The 19,631-nt window shown below is 37.1% G+C and overlaps 1 protein-coding gene across 1 annotated transcript in view; it reads left to right on the top strand.

The window, feature by feature from the left end:
- The window catches only part of ARSB (arylsulfatase B), a 63,550-nt gene that overhangs the window by 20,542 nt on the left and 23,377 nt on the right, over nucleotides 1–19,631 (top strand). Inside the window, exons 5-6 of the mRNA XM_030968940.1 lie at nucleotides 9,464–9,707; nucleotides 18,288–18,358. Of these exons, the coding sequence (XP_030824800.1) occupies nucleotides 9,464–9,707; nucleotides 18,288–18,358 (315 nt within the window). The remainder of the gene's footprint in view (nucleotides 1–9,463; nucleotides 9,708–18,287; nucleotides 18,359–19,631) is intronic.

Genomic DNA, 19,631 nt, shown 5'->3' with positions numbered 1-19,631 from the left:
AAAACAGTTACAACTTATCACAAAACGATTAGCCTTTCTCATCCCCTCTGTAAGACTAGTGTTATAAAGAATGTTATTTTCTTCACTCTTTGGAGTAAAGAGTTTCAGTTTTTGTGGTTTATGTGCTCGGTGTGAGAATTAGTATATGGACGCATACTTCTTCCTAAGTTGCCTGCTGCACTTTTTAAAAATGTCCCCTGTGGTAAGTAATAACTAAAGACTTTTGTTTCATTTTTATATTATTTTGCCAGCAGGTATGTGTTTCTTTCTGGTAATGAACTCAGTCAATATATTCTGGGTATAGCTAGGGCCCCGAGAGATTAAGAACTCAAACAAAAGTGATGTAAAAAACAGATGTAAATCTGTCCAATGGCCGGAATCAAGTCATCCTTTGCACAGTGTAAAACCAATGCGTGTGTCTAAACTTAAGAAGAAAAAGAGACATCTGGCTTATAGAGGGTGAAATATTAAAGTGGTAGACACAGAGGAGGGATTGGGTTACTACTGGATGGCCAAGGATCAGCTGTAATACTCCTTATATGAAGGAGTGGCCCTGCCACACCTGCTTTTAGAAATGGATTTCTAAATTCCTTGCACCAAGGTTTCTGCGGTTCCTGGGCTGATTGGAGGGTTTCTTCATGGGGCAGTTTTCCTGTCTGCAGGTGATGGTGTTGGAAGGTGCCCATCTGCACCACCTTCCTGTGTATGTACAGGCTGGGCTGGACTGTGTGCAGCCCTGTTTTTTCTCCCCAGTCTTTCTCTCAAAACCTTTCCCAGCTGTATCCTGATGTGCTAAACAGCTTAAATTAACTCCAGATTGCTCTGTTTATTGTGTGCCAGAGGAGTGACAGAAAGCAATCAGAGCAGCTTCCTCTCAAATAAGCTCCAAGAAAAAGGGGGTACAGGATATTAGGATGGAAAATAAGGGTTCTGGGAAGAACCCTGGGGCTTTAATGCCTGTATATTAGATTAAGTCTCTGCTGTTTGCATTTTAATTCTACGTTTTGGCAGCTTCCTATCCCTGGAAGTGGGTTTTTGGGTTGTTTTTCTTTTTTGTTTTTCTTTTTTCTTTTTAAAAGAAAACAAAAAGCTTGTATGGTCAAAGTAGTAATTTCTTCTCTCTCCCTCAAATGACACTCGAGAAAAGTGAAATAATGCTCCCCTAAGGTTATCAGTCTCCTTGTGGGCCATGTGCACCTCACATCCTCTGCTTCATGTAAAGTCAGTGATCTCTTTTCTTGTATATGGCTCTGATCAGCAATAAATATGAAACTAGTTTTCCATCAGCTCCTGTCTTCACAGTTGGGATAGCATCTTCTTTTCTTACCTTACAACTTGCAGCCTAAAGTACAAATGTAGCAGGTCTGAGGTCAGATCTTTCCATACCTCTGAAGGTGTGGTTTTGGCTGGTTGCTGCTTATAAAGAGTATCTGTAAGCACAGTAAAAGCATCCCTACTTCCTGCTTTTTTTCTTCCAAAAGCTGCTATAAATATGACTTCTAATTAGATCCATAATATTATTTTGATAATAGCACTAGACTTGTTCTAAGAGAGTCATGCTGCTTCCAGAAGTAGAGGAAGAAACCCAAATGTATGCAGAATAAACTTCTGAATGCTTTTACTGAATAAAAACACCTAGGTGCTGCCAGCTGTTGGACATTCTCCGCCCTTAGAAAATTTAATGTGTAAAATTCAGTGCTTCCCAGCATACTTTTGGTCATATGTCAGCCTTATCCTGTCCTCCTCTTATTACTGTCTGTTTACCATATGGACATGTCTCTTCTGTTGGGTAGGGAGGGTTGGGGGATGCACTTGGAAGCTGAACATCCTTCTGAGTTACAACACTTATTTTTTTTAAATGCAATGAGGGAGCATATAGGAGAGATTCTGTTCCATTTAGCAAAGAGAAACTACCTTAGTTTCCTTCTTATCTTCACAAAACCATTAATATATTAATCAGAAGCAAGAAACTGGAACAGGAGTAATTATTGACCACTTTTCACCTTCAAACTTTTTATGCACATATTTCATGTTAGGTTACATACAGTTGATGGCTTTAGGATGGTAGCAGCCTTTAGTTTCAGGAGTAGCAGAAGCTTAAAAGGTTTTTTTCTCCTAATTTTGAAGATACTTGAATTTGATAACATATTGAAGTACCCTGCATTATAAAATAAATTGAAGTTGTTTTTTTTCTTCTGGTCTGTACTCACTTCAAAAATATTGTGTGGCTTTAGACAGGACTTTCAAACAGAGCTTGGCACAGTTTGCATATCAGACAGATGTGTGCTAGATCAGCTTACTGCGGGGGCCCTTGAGGAGAAATCAAAGAGCATGGGAGTTTTCTATTGCAGCTTTAGAGAAATTAATCAATTCAAAAAAAGACTAGAAGCTAAAGTACAGGTGGAAAACAGAAAAAAAAGCTGGGGCATACCAATATTGGATTTGAGAAGTACTGTAGATACGTACATAAGGATTATTTGGCAAGTGTTTTGTAATTATTTTCAGGAAAAAGGAGGCCTGGGTGTTGGTAGCCAGGAACCAGAAATGTTATACTAGATCTTTAAAGACTCTAATTGTTGATTAAAGGTATCATGAGTACAGGACAAAAAAATACTGAATTGATTCACAATACCTAATTGTATTTATGTAATTCTAGATATTTAAAGATTTTTCTTTCTTTGCCCTTGCAGATTTATTCTTTCAAATTATATATTTGGGCTGTGTTCTGAATAGGATAGTAAAGTATTTTCACAGTCAGAGATTTTCTTGGCACACAGCGCTTCATTGCACCTGATTTCTCTCACCTTTAATTTTTTTTTCCTTTTTTGACTGATTCCTGATCAGTTAAATCCTAAATGTTGATTGGTTATTTCTTGCTTAGTGGGTGTAGGAGTTATATACATACAGATGTATTAAAATTTTGGATAGCTATTTAAAAAAATGAATATAAGTATCCAAGAAGTATTTACATTTGCTAACCTCAGTAACATAAAACATTTAACATGTTTAATTTTGTGTGTGTCTGTGTAATATCAAGCATTTTTGGTCTTCTCTAACTTACTGCTAAAATTTATTTATGCAGAATTTGTTGTGCACTGAGGTATACAGAGAAAAACAGTTTGGAAATACTTACCATATTGGATTGTTGGCTGGAAAATAATTTTTTTCCTTAAGATTGTTATTGTTCTGGTAGGAATTAAATAATTACTTTTGTATTTTCTAAAATTATTGTCATAAAGATTTTCCGTATTACTCCTTGTCCTACAAATGCCGAAAACTGTGTTTAAATTTACCTTGAGAATGAAGATTATTAGGACATATACTTAAAATCAAGTTCTGATAGTGTAATCAAGGTTGTATAATATGTATCACACAGTTAAACATACTTATATCATCTCAGCAGAATGGAAGGTGCAAAATAAGTTGAAGTTAAAGACAGTTTATGTAAATGATGAGTATGTTTGTGAAGTATTCCTACTGTCTGACTCAAGTAGTCAGCAAGAGTGATTTTTTTTTTCCCTTGTAAGGGGACTTATGGGTAGCTCTTTATTATTTAAACTAAGAAAATGCACAATGAAGAGAAGTGCCTGAGTAAAAACTGCTTAATAACAGCCCCAAATACAGTCCTGGATGAATCTTTGGAGAAATTCCAGGAAGCCCTCTCGGAAGAGCTTGTCTAGAACGATTTGCCAGGCATGTCAACGGGACTGTGGGGTGTAGCTCAGTTGTGGTTGAAAGAAGAATGCAGCAACCTGAGTGGTCACAAGGGAGACAAAAAACATATGCTCTGTTAGGAAGAAAAATAAAATTCACTTTCCTGTAGTGTAATTGAAACAAGGCCTGATCTGTTTGAAAATCAGTAGCTGTACAAGACAACACATTGTTTCTTTTGGGGGAAAAAAAAAGGCAAAAAGTTTTAATGTACTATTTATCACTTTTAATCTACACACTTAAGCCCTATCTAAGACTTGACAAAAAACCGGCAAGGAATATCTTTAAATGAAGACTGATTTCTGGCCTATTTGCAGAGAAAATAGTACCTCTATTCTAAACCATTAATGTGATGCAGGATTGTGATCAAAAGCTGCTGAGATAGCATGTGCAGGCAGTAGAAGTTACCAGAGGAAGTAGCTTGGCCCACATGTCCACACAGTGGAGAAGCTAGGGTGTTGCCTATGCTGTATTTAGGTGGTCTTTGGAAACTCTTATTATTGTGTTTGCCCGCTATCCAAAAAGTAAAACATAAAGGTCTCTTTATAGCTTTTTTAATAAGTTTTTCATTCCACTGCATAGACAAGAATAGATTTTTTTTTGTGTGAACAACTTGGGGAGATTAGGCTTGCTTTATAAGAGAGCTGGCCTTACATAGTATTACAGTACTTGTTTCCATTTTGTTTCTTTTCCTAAAAATAGCTTTCAAGCCCATTGATCAGTCTAAACTGAATTTCTCAGAGAGGTGATCTCTGGTGCTTAAACAAATCTATTAATGCTATTAATATTGCTCTTGAGTTCAGTAACTACTGTGATTTTTTTTTGGCAATGAATGCATGCAGTCAAGAGATGTTTATGATCCTGGGAAGGGCATTTGTCAGAGTTTGTTCTTAAATCAACACTTTTACCTAATTTTGGTTTTCTACTGTCTAGTGAGGTACAAATCCCATATAAAGCTTTCCCCATAGTTGTGAGCATCTATTTCCAGTGGTATCTTTAGAGTGCAAAGCAGACTGTTGCTTCAGTTCCAGGGTAATTTTGTGAGAAAGTGAGTCCATCCAAAGACTTGAATCTGTGCTTTGTTAATTATTGCTCTCAGAATTGATGTTTTTTATTGTCCATCTCTTCTTTAAAGAAATCTTAGTCATTAAACTGCTTGCTAGTTACACACATTCCACATCACTGTATGTATACACTGCGCTAGTCAAAATGTTTGGCAGTTGGCAACTCTTCAGAGAAGTATTTGGGAGAAACAGAAGGGCCTCACTGTATAGTTTTGTTTATTGATTCCCTTAAAAACTCTTGCAAAACTTTTCTTGCAGTTTAGAAATTACAGATTTAGCAAATGAAACTCTTTCTCATGTATACGACAATGAATATTAACTACAAAAGCAGATGTTTGTGAGAAGGAACATTTGCCTTCATTTTTTAAGTTGTATTGTATATTCAAGACACACAAGCTTTACTTTGCATCCGATTTTCTAATGTTGAAAGGTTTTTATTAAGTATATTTTTAAAGTAACCCTTCCTCTTCTTTATTTTTAATAAGAGAACCACAGTAGTTTGAAAGGCAATCACCTGCGCTTTAAGAACAGGTTATATTCTCTGTTTTTCTGTGTCGAAAATATGTCCTATTTTCACCTAATTTTTTTCTGGGATGGAGATACTTTGTGACATATTTTTGTTGTTTCTACTTGTTCCATTGAAGCTGGTGTTGATTCAGCTTTGATGGAAACTACCTTTTAAAGTAGCCGGGATGCTTCCATTGCTCTCCTTTATTCTCTTGTTTTGTCATTTCCACAGTATATGTGTGCTGTGCATTTTTTCATTGGTGGTGGTGGTGCCTGCTAAAAATTCTTTCAGCCCATTCCTGTATTAGTGAGACTGGCTCTTCCCCATATTCTTATTTGTTGCCACAGATTTCAACTTCTAGAAGAAAATTCAGTGAGAATGGAAATAAAGCATCTAGGTACCCCCTTCATTAAAATAATACATAATAGGAGTGATTAATGCTGTGGGAAACAACAGTAGCTAAGCATCTCTCAAAGCAAACCAAGCCAAGCAAGGAATAAAGCTCTTTAGAAATGTGTGATTCTTCTCTTAAAGAAAGAGAACAAAGTTGCATAAATTGGCTAGATAATACTTATGCCAAGTGGCCTAATTTCTAGATACAGCCTTATTCACTCCCCTTTCATCATTTCTTCGGGGATAAGAGCTGGTTAATTTTACTATTTTTAATACCCCTAGTGTGTTGTGGGTACTGCTGTAGTCTAAATTGTGTAGATGTAACTGCAAAAATTATTCCACAGATGAGAAAAAACATACACTCACTGCATTTTCCACACTATTTCAGAATTTTTAATGAAAATCATATTTGATGTTTGTGTCCAGCAAAGAAATAATGAAGTATCACGCCTGGGGGAGACTTGTGTTTTCAGCTGAAGTAGCAAGGCTGAAACTTTAATTCTAAGCAATCTTATAAATCAGGTCCACAAGGTGTAGGTAGCTTGATTCCAAAAGCTTTGCTCTGGACACTGTCTTCTGATATAAGATAGGATAAGTCATGGAGAGAAATGGTTACAAAAATGTATGATAAGTAGTTCAGAAAATATTGTTTTGAAATGGATTTAGAGTTGGAAATGAAGCCAGTGTAGAACATGAAGGAGCAATGATTCCATTTGTCTCACATCTAGGTGGATTTTAAGTATGTGTTTTAAACTAATGTGAGTTTCCACTTGGACTTGGAATTACTTCTGTGTTTGAGATACTTGGGTAAAATAGCATAAGGAGTTAGTAAGGAATAACTTATCTGGGAGAAAATGAGAGTGGTTGTACTTCCACAGATGAAGGATCTGTCTAGCCAGGAGCCCTCTCACTATGGCAATTCTTCGTGGCACATGTCTAGGAAACTTTTGTGAAAACTTGCAAATCTTCAGCATTTGTGGCTGAAGAAACTCCTGCAACTGAGGTAATGTGTTTTCATATAGGAACTATATACTTTTTTCAACTTTAACTTGTTCACTGACTTTCTGAACGCATGCAAGCTTTCAGCATCAATATATACATCCACAGCTTTTGATTTAGAGGAAATTTACCTGAACACACATGCACACAGAGCTGGTGCCAAGATCCGAACATCAATTAGAGTCCTGAGTGGACTTTCAGTCAGGTCTGTACTCCATGCAATCAGCGGCTTCTTGTTTATTCCCTCTCCCTTTATTATTTAGTAGTTAGCTTAATATTTTATTAATACAGATCCCATTAGGGTCTTTCATTGTTATGTAACCAACTCCTCTTTAACAAAGTGTAGGTATTTGGAGTCCTTGATAACATTTCAGACTGTGTGGAAGGTGTTGCTTACATGCAAGCTGCTAGTGACACATCATTTATGTTCTGCCTACCTAGAGAGGAAACAGACCTTAATAATCAAAACAGAAACCATCCTTTTCCCTTGTTCAACACTTTCTTGATAACTCAGTCAAGAAATTATGCAGGAAGGAGCACTTGAACATAAATTCCTAAGGAAGGAAAAAGTAATGTTTGGGCAATGTGAGAATGAGCAGCCAAATGAGGGGAATGAGCCTTGTTTCATATGTTCATTGTTTTTTAATTTGCATATCAAATCAACTATCAAAACACAATTATTCTGCCTTTTCTTTTAAACTTGATATACTATTATTAAAAGATACAAATTTTTTTCAGAATGTATGTTAGATAGACTGGCCTTATCAGGGAACTTATTGTGCAGAGAAACTGGCAGAATGTGAATGTTTTTAGAGAAAGCAAGGAAAAAGTAAGTAACATAAACATTTGACTGTAACCCGAGAAGTGCAAACTTCTCTTTCCCTATTCTTCAGAAATACCAACTACTTCTATAATTTCCTTGGTACTTTGTTGCTGATAATCAGGAATTAGAAAAACCCTCTTGTACTGCTATTGAACAGACATGAACAGTGAGCAGTCTGTGATACAAAGGAGATATGTGAAATATTTAGGTTCTGATTCCTCTGTATGTCCAAACTCTGCTCTAATACCGTGTGCCTGTATTAAAAGTTGAATGCCTTTTATTCTAAGGCCACCAAAGGTTAAAACCTACTGAAAACTCTGTCCCATGAGTATCTCTGACAGGAATTCCTGTTTACATTATGAGAAGAAGGAGTTGTTGAAACTGATTGTCGTGGTCTGACATAGCTTTTTTTTTCCATTTTTGTTGTAACCAGCAACTGCTTTAAGTTCTCACATCTCAGAGCTGAACATTGTTGTGCAAGAAATAATGGTAGCAGTCTTCATTAATTTCTTTTTTATCCAAAAATGCAGGAACGTGGGCAACCCAACTGGAAGCTAGTTGGGCCACAGGACGTTTAACTCTTTTCAAATAATTTTTTTTGCCAAGTGCTTAATTTAGCTTAGGCTTCTGCCTTTCAAAGTTTTCACAGATATCCGTGGTTTATTCCTTTGTAAAACAAAAGTGCAGTAGAAAGATGTGGGGGTTTACCTTGATTTCTAATTAAAAACAGAATCACAGGATAAGCTGAGTTGAAAGGGACTTGGAAGGGACCCACAGGGACTATTGAGTCCAACTCCTGGCCCTGCACAGGACCATCTCCCAGGATCACACCATGTGCCCAAGAGTATGTCCAAATGCTTCTTGAACACTTGTCAACCAGAAAGATAATTTTGTTCTGGTTACAGTGAAGTTCTTCTGTAAGGGGTTGGACTTCTTGTTTCTTCCCTCAAACTCATGTTTTTTAATTAGAAAATACAATAAAAACCTGTCAAATTGTACTGAATGTCAGTTCAGCAATTACTATTTGAAGTAATTTTAACCTCATTAAAATAGAGGAAAATTGTGCTTTGCAGGATTGCCAGCAATGATTCTTCTGAGAACATTACAGTAGGTTTAAGCAAGAACAACTGTATAACAGTACTGAAGTAAATTCAAAGATTCATTACTGTTAACTTCAAGGATCTAGATTTTATCCTAAGCGTGGAAGCTTGGTCAGAGAGAGTTAAAAAGAAAAGCATACCATGAGCCATCTCAAATTCATGTAGATATTTCTGTAGTCATGGTGATTCAGCTTTTTCTGTAACCATCTTACATGTTATTCTCATCAAACAAGAAATTCAATTTCAGAATCACTTCAGTTATGTTAGTTTAAATTCATTTTATTAGGGCTTTATCATTCTGTCTGAGGAGAAGGAATCCCTGTTTTGTCTAACCTTATGTATGGCTGCCTAAAAATATGGAAAAACCCCCTGGGTGTGCGAGTATTGTCCTGGGACTGGAATAACAGGTTTCCATTTTAAGCATAGTGTACTGCTTTGGAAACCAGTGTGTTCTGAGTACTAATGATGGCATTCATAGCAACTCTTCTTGTGGTCTTTAAATTAGTTGAAAGTAAATTTTTGAAGTCTTTGGTTCTGAAAGCTTTGGATACCTAATGGTGTTTTGAATCATGGTCAGAAGTCATTCTTAGCACAGTCTTTCTAAATTACTGTCTTCTAGTATGGGATCATTTCTGCCTAGTGATAACTTTTCATTGATGTAATTTGTAGGTGTTAAAATGTAACGTATGTTTGTTGCTTGGCTGTAATGTTTGACATTATATGGACACCTAACAGCAGTATGCAAATACTCACATGACACAGCTGTATTGTGAAAATATTTTTTCAAACAGATAAAAAGGTGTTATGGGGAGGATTGTTCTGTTTCTTTCTTACCAAGAATTCTTTTTGTTTATTTGTTTTTCAGATAATGGAGGACAAACTTTAGCAGGGGGGAATAACTGGCCGCTGAGAGGGAGAAAATGGACCCTCTGGGAAGGAGGAGTGAGAGGTGTAGGCTTTGTTGCAAGTCCTTTGCTGAAACAAAAAGGTGTAGAAAGTCATGAACTCATCCATATCTCTGACTGGCTGCCAACGCTGGTGCACCTTGCTGGAGGACATACCAATGGCACTAAGCCTTTGGATGGTTTTGATGTTTGGAACACTATCAGGTAACTTTCATGTCAAATCACCAAGTCATCATTCTGGTATGAGAAGAAGTTAATCAGCCCAGGAAACAGTACTGGAATGGGGAGGGAAATATAACCCGTTCCTTTCCTGTAAAAGAGGGAAGGTATAAATGCAGTCAATTGTGCTGTCTATGAGAGAATTATCCCGGTAGCAAATGAATACTGGCTGCAGATACAAAGCCTTCATACAGCTTTAGCTTGGTATTTTGAATTTTTCAGTATGAGCACAACAGCTCACAAGCATGGTATACATTCTGTGATCTTGAAGTAGGCTAACTGATTTTGCACAGCATTGAGTACAAGTTAGTAAATTTTATGGACCAAACCCTGCTCTCTACAGAGCTCAGTTAGGTGTGTCTGCAGTATGCGTCTGGAATTGGACATATGGGAAATCTGTGCAGACATTAAACTCACTGAACATGGATCCCACTTTGATGGTTTGTTAGCTCAGTACAGGAATTGTCAGGCTGGCTCACAGTGTAACCATTTGCAGAGACCTGTGTCATGCTGTCCAGTGTCATGAAAAGCCTTTGAGATCGAGTACAAAGTACACTTGACCTGGTTTCTGAAGGTCGTGATGTTGTGACTGATTCAAGCAAGCTGAAATACTCAGAAGCACAGTGCAGACATGCTTAGATGACTGGAAAAAGAGGCAACATAGCTCCAGCTGGGTTATTTCAATGTTCTTTTGTTCCACTAAAAAGGATTACAAAGTCCTTAAAACCTAAATTTCTGCAGAATTTGAAAGTTCTGTGACCAGCCTTTAGTTTTGCAAAAATTGTGTTGGTTTAAATTCCTTTGTTTCTTCATTTTCTATGCTGCATATAATGTATTCATTGATAGGGCTAAATCCTGTTGTCTGTCTTTTTAGAAGTTATATTTTTTAGTACGTCTTTGAAAATAGTTTCAATTCACATAAGAGTAATTTAGGATGGAAAGTTCAGTACTGCTAAAGCAGAATAAAAGGACTAACAATTCCATTTCCTACATGTAATTCAGTTGAAGATCAGTGTTCTGTTTCTTTTGGTAGCCTTTGTTCTGCTTTTATAGCAGGTAGATCATACCATATTATGTGTGTTACCACCTTTTGTCCCCTTCTTTTTTTGTGTGTCTTAGTATCCTAGACTGGGAATTGCAAGAGTTAAAAGCAGTTCCTAAACAAGCATGAGCAGGAGTGCTGTCTGGGTTAGGGACTGAGATGAGAAATTGAGAGTTAGAGTAGGCAGATTTGAACTCGTGTACCCATCCATGGATCAATCTATATGGATCTTGGAGTGAAAAATAAAAAGCAAAACCAAACCAAACCCCCTACACCTCCCCAGAACTAAACCCCATGTCTTGAGTTCAGAATTGGTTTGTCTATACCTGTAGCATTACCTGTTTGAAGCTGGTAATCTTGATTTCATTCTTAGTGTTGCCTGTGTTTCTAAAGAGCTAAGGGGTAGTTTTCTGCTGTAACTGGAGTTTACAGGGAGCTCATGGCCTTGTGCCCAGGTGTACTGTGTGGCTCTCTCCCAAGTGGAAGAAGATAACCATATGTATAATTGAGGCCAAGGATCATTAACTGCCAGGAAGGAATGGAGACTCCCATCCAGCCAGAAAGAGTAAAATGTTTTACTTGTCAGTGTTCCTGTGGGGAAACTTAGCATCAGCAAGATCCAGGGTACACCTACACCATAGACTTTTCTTCCAGCTACCATTAGAATTCCTGCCTACTTCAAGTTCAGTTTCAACCATGTATTTTTGCAATGGATTCATCTTCTCCGATCAGGTTACTTCAGCAGGAGAGTTGTTGGGAAGGATAGGTACAACTGTGCCAGCGTGCTGCTGACATTTTGTATTTCTGTCTTTGTAAAGGGAATGAATGCAATCTTTACTGGCACCGCCAGGGAACAGGTGGCTACCAGTGTTTTTCAGTGTGTCAAAGAGAGGGCCTCTGTCTGGACAGGTAACAAGTCAGGTTTTCTAACTGTTAGGCTATTCCTTGGCTGACCTTGCAGCCAAAATGTCAAATTTCACATGATTTTCCCATGTAATTGGGATAAATGAGTATATTAAATTTCATGACCATAATTCAAAAGGTCACTTGAATATTAGATAGCAAACAATGAAGGTATAGTGCCCTTTTGGTGATATCTGATGAAAAGTTCAAATATGTTGCTTTTATGGGACCAAATGACTCACAGTGAGTGAAATTATAACTTGCTAAGATTCTAACTCATTTGAAAAAGGAAAATTAATCACTGTGTTACGTCTATTTTTTCAGTACAGTCTAATATAAATAAATGCATAAGCTTCTTGTGATTTTTTTTTGGGGAGAGGACACTTTAATCCTGAGCCTGCTGGTTCATATATGTGTAATCTAAAGGAAAAAGATCATAAATTTGGAACCTTGATTTAGGTATTCAAAAGAATATACGGGATGGTGCAGATATTATCAGAAGTCAAAAAAATATTTAATCTATTTCAGTGATGTCTGTCTATTAATGATCAGTATTTTAAAAATGAATTCTTAATATGATGTTCATGTAATACTAAAAATATAATCATATAATGCAATAATTTATAATAAATCTTATACTACTGAAAATAACTATGTATAAATGTAATATACTGTAGAAATAGGAACATATATTCAATACACAGAAATTCAACATAAATTTTTAAATGCTGTCTGAAATTCTAGACCAAGATGAACTTTCTATCATGACTTTAAAGGACTGGTAGTCCAAATTAGGAATCACATTAACATGACACCAATTAATATTAACTACTTGTAGTGCAAAGAAGTGCTGAGAGTCACATGAGAGCCAAGTGTTCCTTTCATACCTTGTCTACTTAATTCTGGCCTGAAGAACCAGGAGACAAATAATGGTTAGGAGGAAATAGCAGGAAAATGTGATGTTCAGGAACACACATCTTGTAGACAAAAATACCTTCTTTTGGTTACATTCTTAACCAAAAATACATTCTTTTTGGTTACCTACTATTAAGTTTCTGTCATACAGTGCATGAAACTAAGAAAGTACAGTGTTTGGGTTCCCACTGTTTGAACTCTTAGGTAAAAATTTGCATGATACTTAAAAGCTCTTTGACAGGGATTTTAACTCAAAAGCTTGTCTTCTCTTTCCAAATCCATCTGCTGATCCTTTACTGTTCAGCACTGTATCAGTGAAAGACTTAATAAAAGAAGAACATTATTTTATTTGAAATAGAAACTGAAATAGAGCAGGTTTTGCTCACACTCTCACTGCCAAACAGTCTTACTCACCAAGAGGTGTGTGTGTCTGTGTGTGTGTGTCTAGGAAGTCTGCCCAGCCAGACTCAGGGGCAGAGGATTTCAAGCCATCCACCTGGCATCCCCACAGCATGATGTTTGTGAACTCATGGGCCCAGCATCTGTTGCTGTGGTGCAAAGGTCCAGGGATGCCAGGTGTGAAGTCCTTCAAGCTTCTTCTGTGCTCTTTGTTGGTTGGTAACTGCACATGGGTTCCACTTATGCCTGTTTGTGTCCTTTTGATTCTGCATCTGTGTCTTGCCTCTGTGAGTCCCTGAGGGCCATCACTGCTTTGCTTCCAGATGCCCCTGTCCAGTGGAACTGGCCTCGATGTGCTGGGGCTGTCCTGACGTGCTAGTCTGGATTGTCATTAACATGGGTCATTACAAGAGCCCTTTGCCTGCTCTTGTGTTTATGATGTTGTCTCACGTGCAGATTTTACCACACTTTCTCCATCCATACCTATCTTGACTATTTTTCTCTGCAAAATTTTGTTGCAGCATATAATTAAACCAGTACTATGTAATTTTTATTTTCTCCAAGTACATTTGAAATGAAATGTAACTTCTTCTTTGATGTCTTTCACTTCTTTTTGCAAATAACTTAGCATGATGTCATTGTGTCAACCCCTTTTTAGATAGCTATCAGATCTTTCCAGTCTCAGGTATCAACATTTTATAAAGGTTCATAAATAAATAATAAATCATAGTAGATTTCCCTACTATCTTGCCTTAGGTTATCATGGGTAAGACAACAATATAGCTCTTAAACTGTGTATCTATTACAAATAATTTCTGAAAATACGGTGATAATATCGCTGATAGATTTTACAAAAATGTAGTTGAGAATAGCAAGAACGATACTAAAATGCAACCAGTCAAGGAGTCTAAATTGTACTGCATATTTCCAAGCAAGTATCACAAAAGACAGTTGCATTTTTAAGAAACATCTGTTCTCCAGATGCTTACTACTCTCTTGAAATAAAGACACTTGGCAAAGTAGTTTCTCTTTGGTTGATACACTTTTTTTTGATACATCTTTATTTTCAGCACTGAATATCTAGTGTGTCCATGCTCAGAGAACGTATTTATTTTGCATTAACAGAAAAATGGAATTGTAGACCACATGACGTAGTATGATAGGCACTGAGAGATTCAGGATTAAATACAGTACAAGTAACTATTATTTTCTCAAAGCTTATTATTAAGCAGAGAGTTTAAAGTCTTACTTATATATTTTGTAAGGCAAGTTTCATTTTTATACTTTTATAATGTTGAAATATCATAACAGATTGGGTGGAGTAAATGAAGTAAGATCAGCTTGAATTCTTCTGTACTGAATGGGAACATTTATTTTAGAAATCAAACACCTGTTTAAAAAAAATTCATTGTTGTGATATACATTAATGCAGAAGAAAGAGCAATGTAGAGCTGAGAGTATGTTCATTTCCCGCATATTGAAATATAATCATTTTAGGAAAACATTAAAAATAAGACCTAGAGAAATATGACAAGGTTATAAAGACTCAGATTTTGCTTAGTGGCACTGAGAATGTTTTTGTGCAAGACAAACACACTTACCCCTAAAAACCTTGGATTTCTTGCCAAGGACACCTTCTGGCTGTTCAACAACAACAAAAGTGAAAGAATGCTTGTAGATCTTTGTGCTGACTAAGGAATAATGGGGCTTTTGGTATGTTTTAAGAACGTTGCAAATCAGAAGAATGAACTAGCTGATTCTCATACCATCACTGAAGTTAGGCCACATGCTTTCATTAAGCTGTTCTTACATAGAGGACTTTTGAAAAACAGCAGCTTTTAGCTATTTAATTAAATATTAAGGATATATCTTAATTATTCTGCCATCTGACAGGGTAGAATAATAACCAGACAATATAAAAAGTTCCTTATGTTTAGGGGGAGGGATGACGTATTAGGATATTGAAGTTCTAAAAATAAATATTCTAAAATTAAAGCCTTGTAAGATATGGTTACCCAGGCAGTTACTAAAATACAAAGGCAGGTTTCCCTAGAGAATATTATTGCTTTGTTATTGTAGCTCTCCTGGCTAGACTATATTCCTGATGCAAAATACCCTTGCAGAACATCTGCCAAAGTGAATCTGTAGTTGCATCTGTGTCTCTGTGGAGTTTTGTAAATGGAAAGGAGGGCAGAGTTAAGGCACTTCCAGGGAAACTGATCTCTTTTACAGGCATAAATTTCCTATCTATTGTCTCCAGAATGTTGTTTCTGTTTTCCTGATGTTTTTTGCTGTGAGGCAGGTGGTTTTTTCAACATGCAATGCCAAATTTTTTGGGTATTGTTTTGTGATATATGCTGGTTATGAATATCCATGCTCTGTACAACAAGAATTACTGGGGTAGCACTCAAACTGAAAAGCAGTGCTGTACTGTCGCAGACATCTTTTCATTAAAATCCTTTCATTAGGATTTTTCCTGCTGAGAAGCTGAGAAGCTTCAGCAACAAAATGTAAACAATGGTTATCTGCTGCTGTAGAATGCATCAGGTGCGTCTGTGATTGGCACATCTTGGATGTTTACAATTAATGGCCAACCACAGACCAGTTAGCTTGGACTCTCTGTCCGAGACACAAAACTTTGTTATTCATTCCTTTCTATTCTTAGCTTAGCTAACCTTGTGAGAAACTTTTCCTTCTATTCTTTAGTATAGTTATAATGTAATATATATATCATAAAATAATAAATCAAGCCTTCTGAAATATGGAGTCAGATCTACATCTCTTCCCTCATCCTGAAAAACCCTGTGACCACCGTCACACTGTACTGTGGTAGTAGCTCCATGGAGCTTAATGCTGTGATGCCATAAGCTTCAGGGAGTAAATCTGATGATTACATATAAATCACATCCAAGGTACTAAGAACAGTATTCTATCCCAGAATAAAAATGGATTTAATAATAATGGCACTGCTGCATGAAAAACTTATATTAATACAAGTATAATCTTTATTTTTTTCATTCTGTCAGCTGTAATGTAAATAGCCATGTTTAGTTTATAATATCCACTGTCCATGTTAAAATTTATAAAGGAAGTTACCTTCAGTCTGCGTGAACACTATGAATATGTTTGGTATAATCATAGGCTCACATGGAATCACAGAATAGGCTGGTTGAAAGATCATTTAGGCCAGCCCTCATGCCTTAGACAGGGACATCCTCAACTAGATCAGGTTGCCCTAAGCCCTGTTCACCTGACCTTGAATGTTTCCAGGGATGGATCATCTACTACTTTTCTGGACAATCTGTACCATTGTTTCACCACCCTCATCATAAAAAATTTCTTTCTTGTATGCAATCTAAATCAACTGTGCAGCAGTGCAAAACCATCACTGCTTGTCCTGTCACAACAGGCTCTGCAAAAAGGTTTGTCCCCATCTTTCCTGTAGGCCCCCATTAAGTACTGAAATGCTGCTGTGAGGGCTGCCCAGAGCCCTTCTCTTCTCCAGGCTTTACAAACCCAACTTTTAGCCTGTCCAGAAAGGAAGGTGCTCCATCCCTCTGATCATCTTTGTGGCCTCCTCTGGCCTCCCTCCAGCAGGTCCCTGTCCTTCCTGTGCTGGGAGCCCAGACCTGATGCAGCACTGCAGGTGGGGTCTCAGCAGAGCAGAGCAGAGGGGCAGAATCCCCCCTCTCCCCTGCTGGTCACTCAGCACTGCGTGAATACTGAGCAGCACTGTAGGTATATTGAATCTATAGAGATGAGAAGTAAATAGGAGTTACTTAATTGTGCTGTATTTGACTCTGGTGGAAGATAGTGGGTTACTTAGCATAACTCTGGTGGTTTCTTTCTTTTCAAATATTCTGGAAAATTCAGATACAGCTCAGAAACTGAAAGAAAACCTTCCCGGTTTTTGCAGTGTTTGCAGAGTCAATCACAGGCTATAAATTTGAAACCTAGTTTAACTTTTGCTAACTGGTTCTTGTTACTGTTACCTATGAACAGATGGTGAAAGGCACACTTGAACACAGCTGTCAATGGAGCGCATAGAGTTTATTAAATCTAAGATAAAATTTGTTTTAATAAGGCAAGCATTCTTAAATTAAGAGTGTGACTACTCTATACACTTGGCGGGAGGGGGCACAGTTAGCCTTTCACCCAAATTTTGGGAAAACCCATTTTTGTGGCAGTTTCTATACACTGAATTACTAAAATTGTAGCTTAATTAATGTAATTCCTCTGTATTAATTGCAATACTATATTACCTGAATACATTTAATCTTCTAGTTCTTCTTGATAGTTCTGTATTCCCTCAAAATGTATCATCCAGAAATGTTTTTAGAAATGTAACAGAAAAATATTGTTTGTTACTGCAAAATTTAAATTAAAGGTAAATACTGTTTAATGATATATAAAATAACTATAAAATAGTTAAAATAATTATAATTTTTCTTATGTCTCCAATGAGTTTTATATTACCTGAGTTTTTATTCTTAATGTCAGGAAACTGAGGGGCCCTGGTTGAATTTTTTGTATCTTAAGTTAAGCTCCTTAGTGAAAGAAAAGCAATTTAAATTATTTGGAAATTTCTGAAAGGATGTATTTAGGTTCACTGTCAAATAATAAGTTATTGTCGTGTCTTTATGTAGACATGTTTCTTTCTAATTATGTCTTCCTACTCATGTTGCCCTTTATAAGGAGTAAATTTCATTTACTCAGTTTTTTAGGTCTGGGATTTACTTAGGTAAGAAAATTTATGGGTAAGTTCAGAGGCTTATTCCTCACCATCTCTATTGTACTGAATGGCTAGAAAAAGAAGGATTATTTTCTTTTTTAACACAACAAAATTCTAAGTATCTAAATAATTCTTGTGACCTCAATTAGAAATCAAAGGTGGTTTTTTTGTGGGATAGCAATGCTTGTGGTGTTTTTTGAGGCACCCAGCCATAATGCTTCCAGCACTTGTTCAGGTAAGCAGAGAGCATAGCAAGTGCTATGCCCACTTATGCTGTGAAATTTGACTCTTAAAATTGGTTTTTGTAAAACCCTGCTTAGGTAGGGCCAATTCTGTACTCAGTAAACTTATAAATAATCTAAATAAACACCACCACGAAGTTAGGGAAAACTTGTAGAGGCAAAGGTTGTTGCTGCTCAGCCAAGAAGGAATATTCAGATTAAAGTTGATAGTAATCAATTCAAAGTTATGAGCTCACTCGCTATTAAGATGACAAAAAGCATTAAAATAAAGGATGCAGAATCCTAATGAGCTACAGGAGGTAATTAACATTTCCTTTTGAAATCTCTCTTAGTGAAGGAAGACCTTCTCCCAGGGTGGAACTGCTGCATAATATAGACCCCATGTTTGTGGATGATTTCCCATGTGAGTATGCTGAAGATTTATTAAACACACAGTTTACCTTCTGAACACTTCTTGTCTTCCATAAGTGAAATATTTTCTTCCAGGTGAAACAAAATACAGTAGGATGCCTTTTGCTTTTAAGTAAATAGCCTTAAAATACAGAAACATCATCCCCTGGATGGTGTAAGTTCTTCAATGTGATCAGCATGGGCTTCCTGTTTCAGAGAGCTCTGAAACACTGCTGAGTAATGAATAAAGTACTTTGGAACATGGAAATGTTGAGGAGCAGCTGTGTGCCTGAGGTGCGCAGTGAGGCACACTGCCAACAACCCTTTCCAAACCCTCTCTCCAAAGTTCCAAATGAACTGCTTGCCCTAATACATCTTGATACAACTGTAAAATATGACCTTGCAAATGGAAAGCTTGAGTTTGTGAGGAGCTGAGAAGTTCCAAGATGTGTGATTGCTTTTGTTCCATAATCATGTGGGTTGGATCCTTAATGCCACAGTCACATGAATTGGAGCTGAACTTTGCTAATTCTATAGCTCTTTTTAAGCACCATCTGTTTTATGATTCAACATCACTAGTTTGCTAAGGACTACAAGCTTTTCAAGCAGACATTTTTTTCATACAGAACATTGGAAGAGGTCCCTTCCAGTGTTTTTATAGCATTTCTGTATTTCATTATATAAAGAAGTAAATCCAGGCAGAGAAGAAGTAGTGCAATGGAGACAGTGATCTGTTGCCTGCAAGACAAATACATGTTGTGCTGCAATAACTGGATGGAAATGGGTAAGATGGCCTTGTGCAATGCACATCTGGTTCTGTGACTCTTTTCTGAGAGGGAGCAACATTGTCCCTATCTAATGCTGACTGGGCAGCATTGCCTGCAGATAGTTCTTACATGCTGGTTGAATTAAGGTGTAGCTACACCAATTTCCCTTCAGAAAATGCTTAGTGAGTCACAGGATTCCTGTACAATGTTATGCCCTGGTGAAATATTCTCAGGCCTACTTCAGAGACTGTATTTTCCTTGTGGAAATAGCCTGTGATTGAGTTGTTTGAATAGACAAATTCCTGGAGTAAGCAGACGGGGGGACAAGCAAAGGAGGTTTTCAGGAACCTGAGCTCTTAGCAAATGTGGCCCCAAACTGCTTCCATGATGCCGTGCTCTGATGATCATTCGCTGTTCACTACATGTATCGTGTCCTTAGTTGTGTGCATTGTGTGAAATGTGGGCAAGAAGGGGAGCTGGGGGGTCAGGAGCTGTAGTAGGTGCAACTCTTTTGCTGTA

This window comes from Camarhynchus parvulus, chromosome Z, assembly GCF_901933205.1.
Source record: "Camarhynchus parvulus chromosome Z, STF_HiC, whole genome shotgun sequence".
NCBI classification, from domain to species: Eukaryota; Metazoa; Chordata; class Aves; order Passeriformes; family Thraupidae; genus Camarhynchus; species Camarhynchus parvulus.
This window is presented reverse-complemented; position numbering and strand designations above follow the sequence as displayed.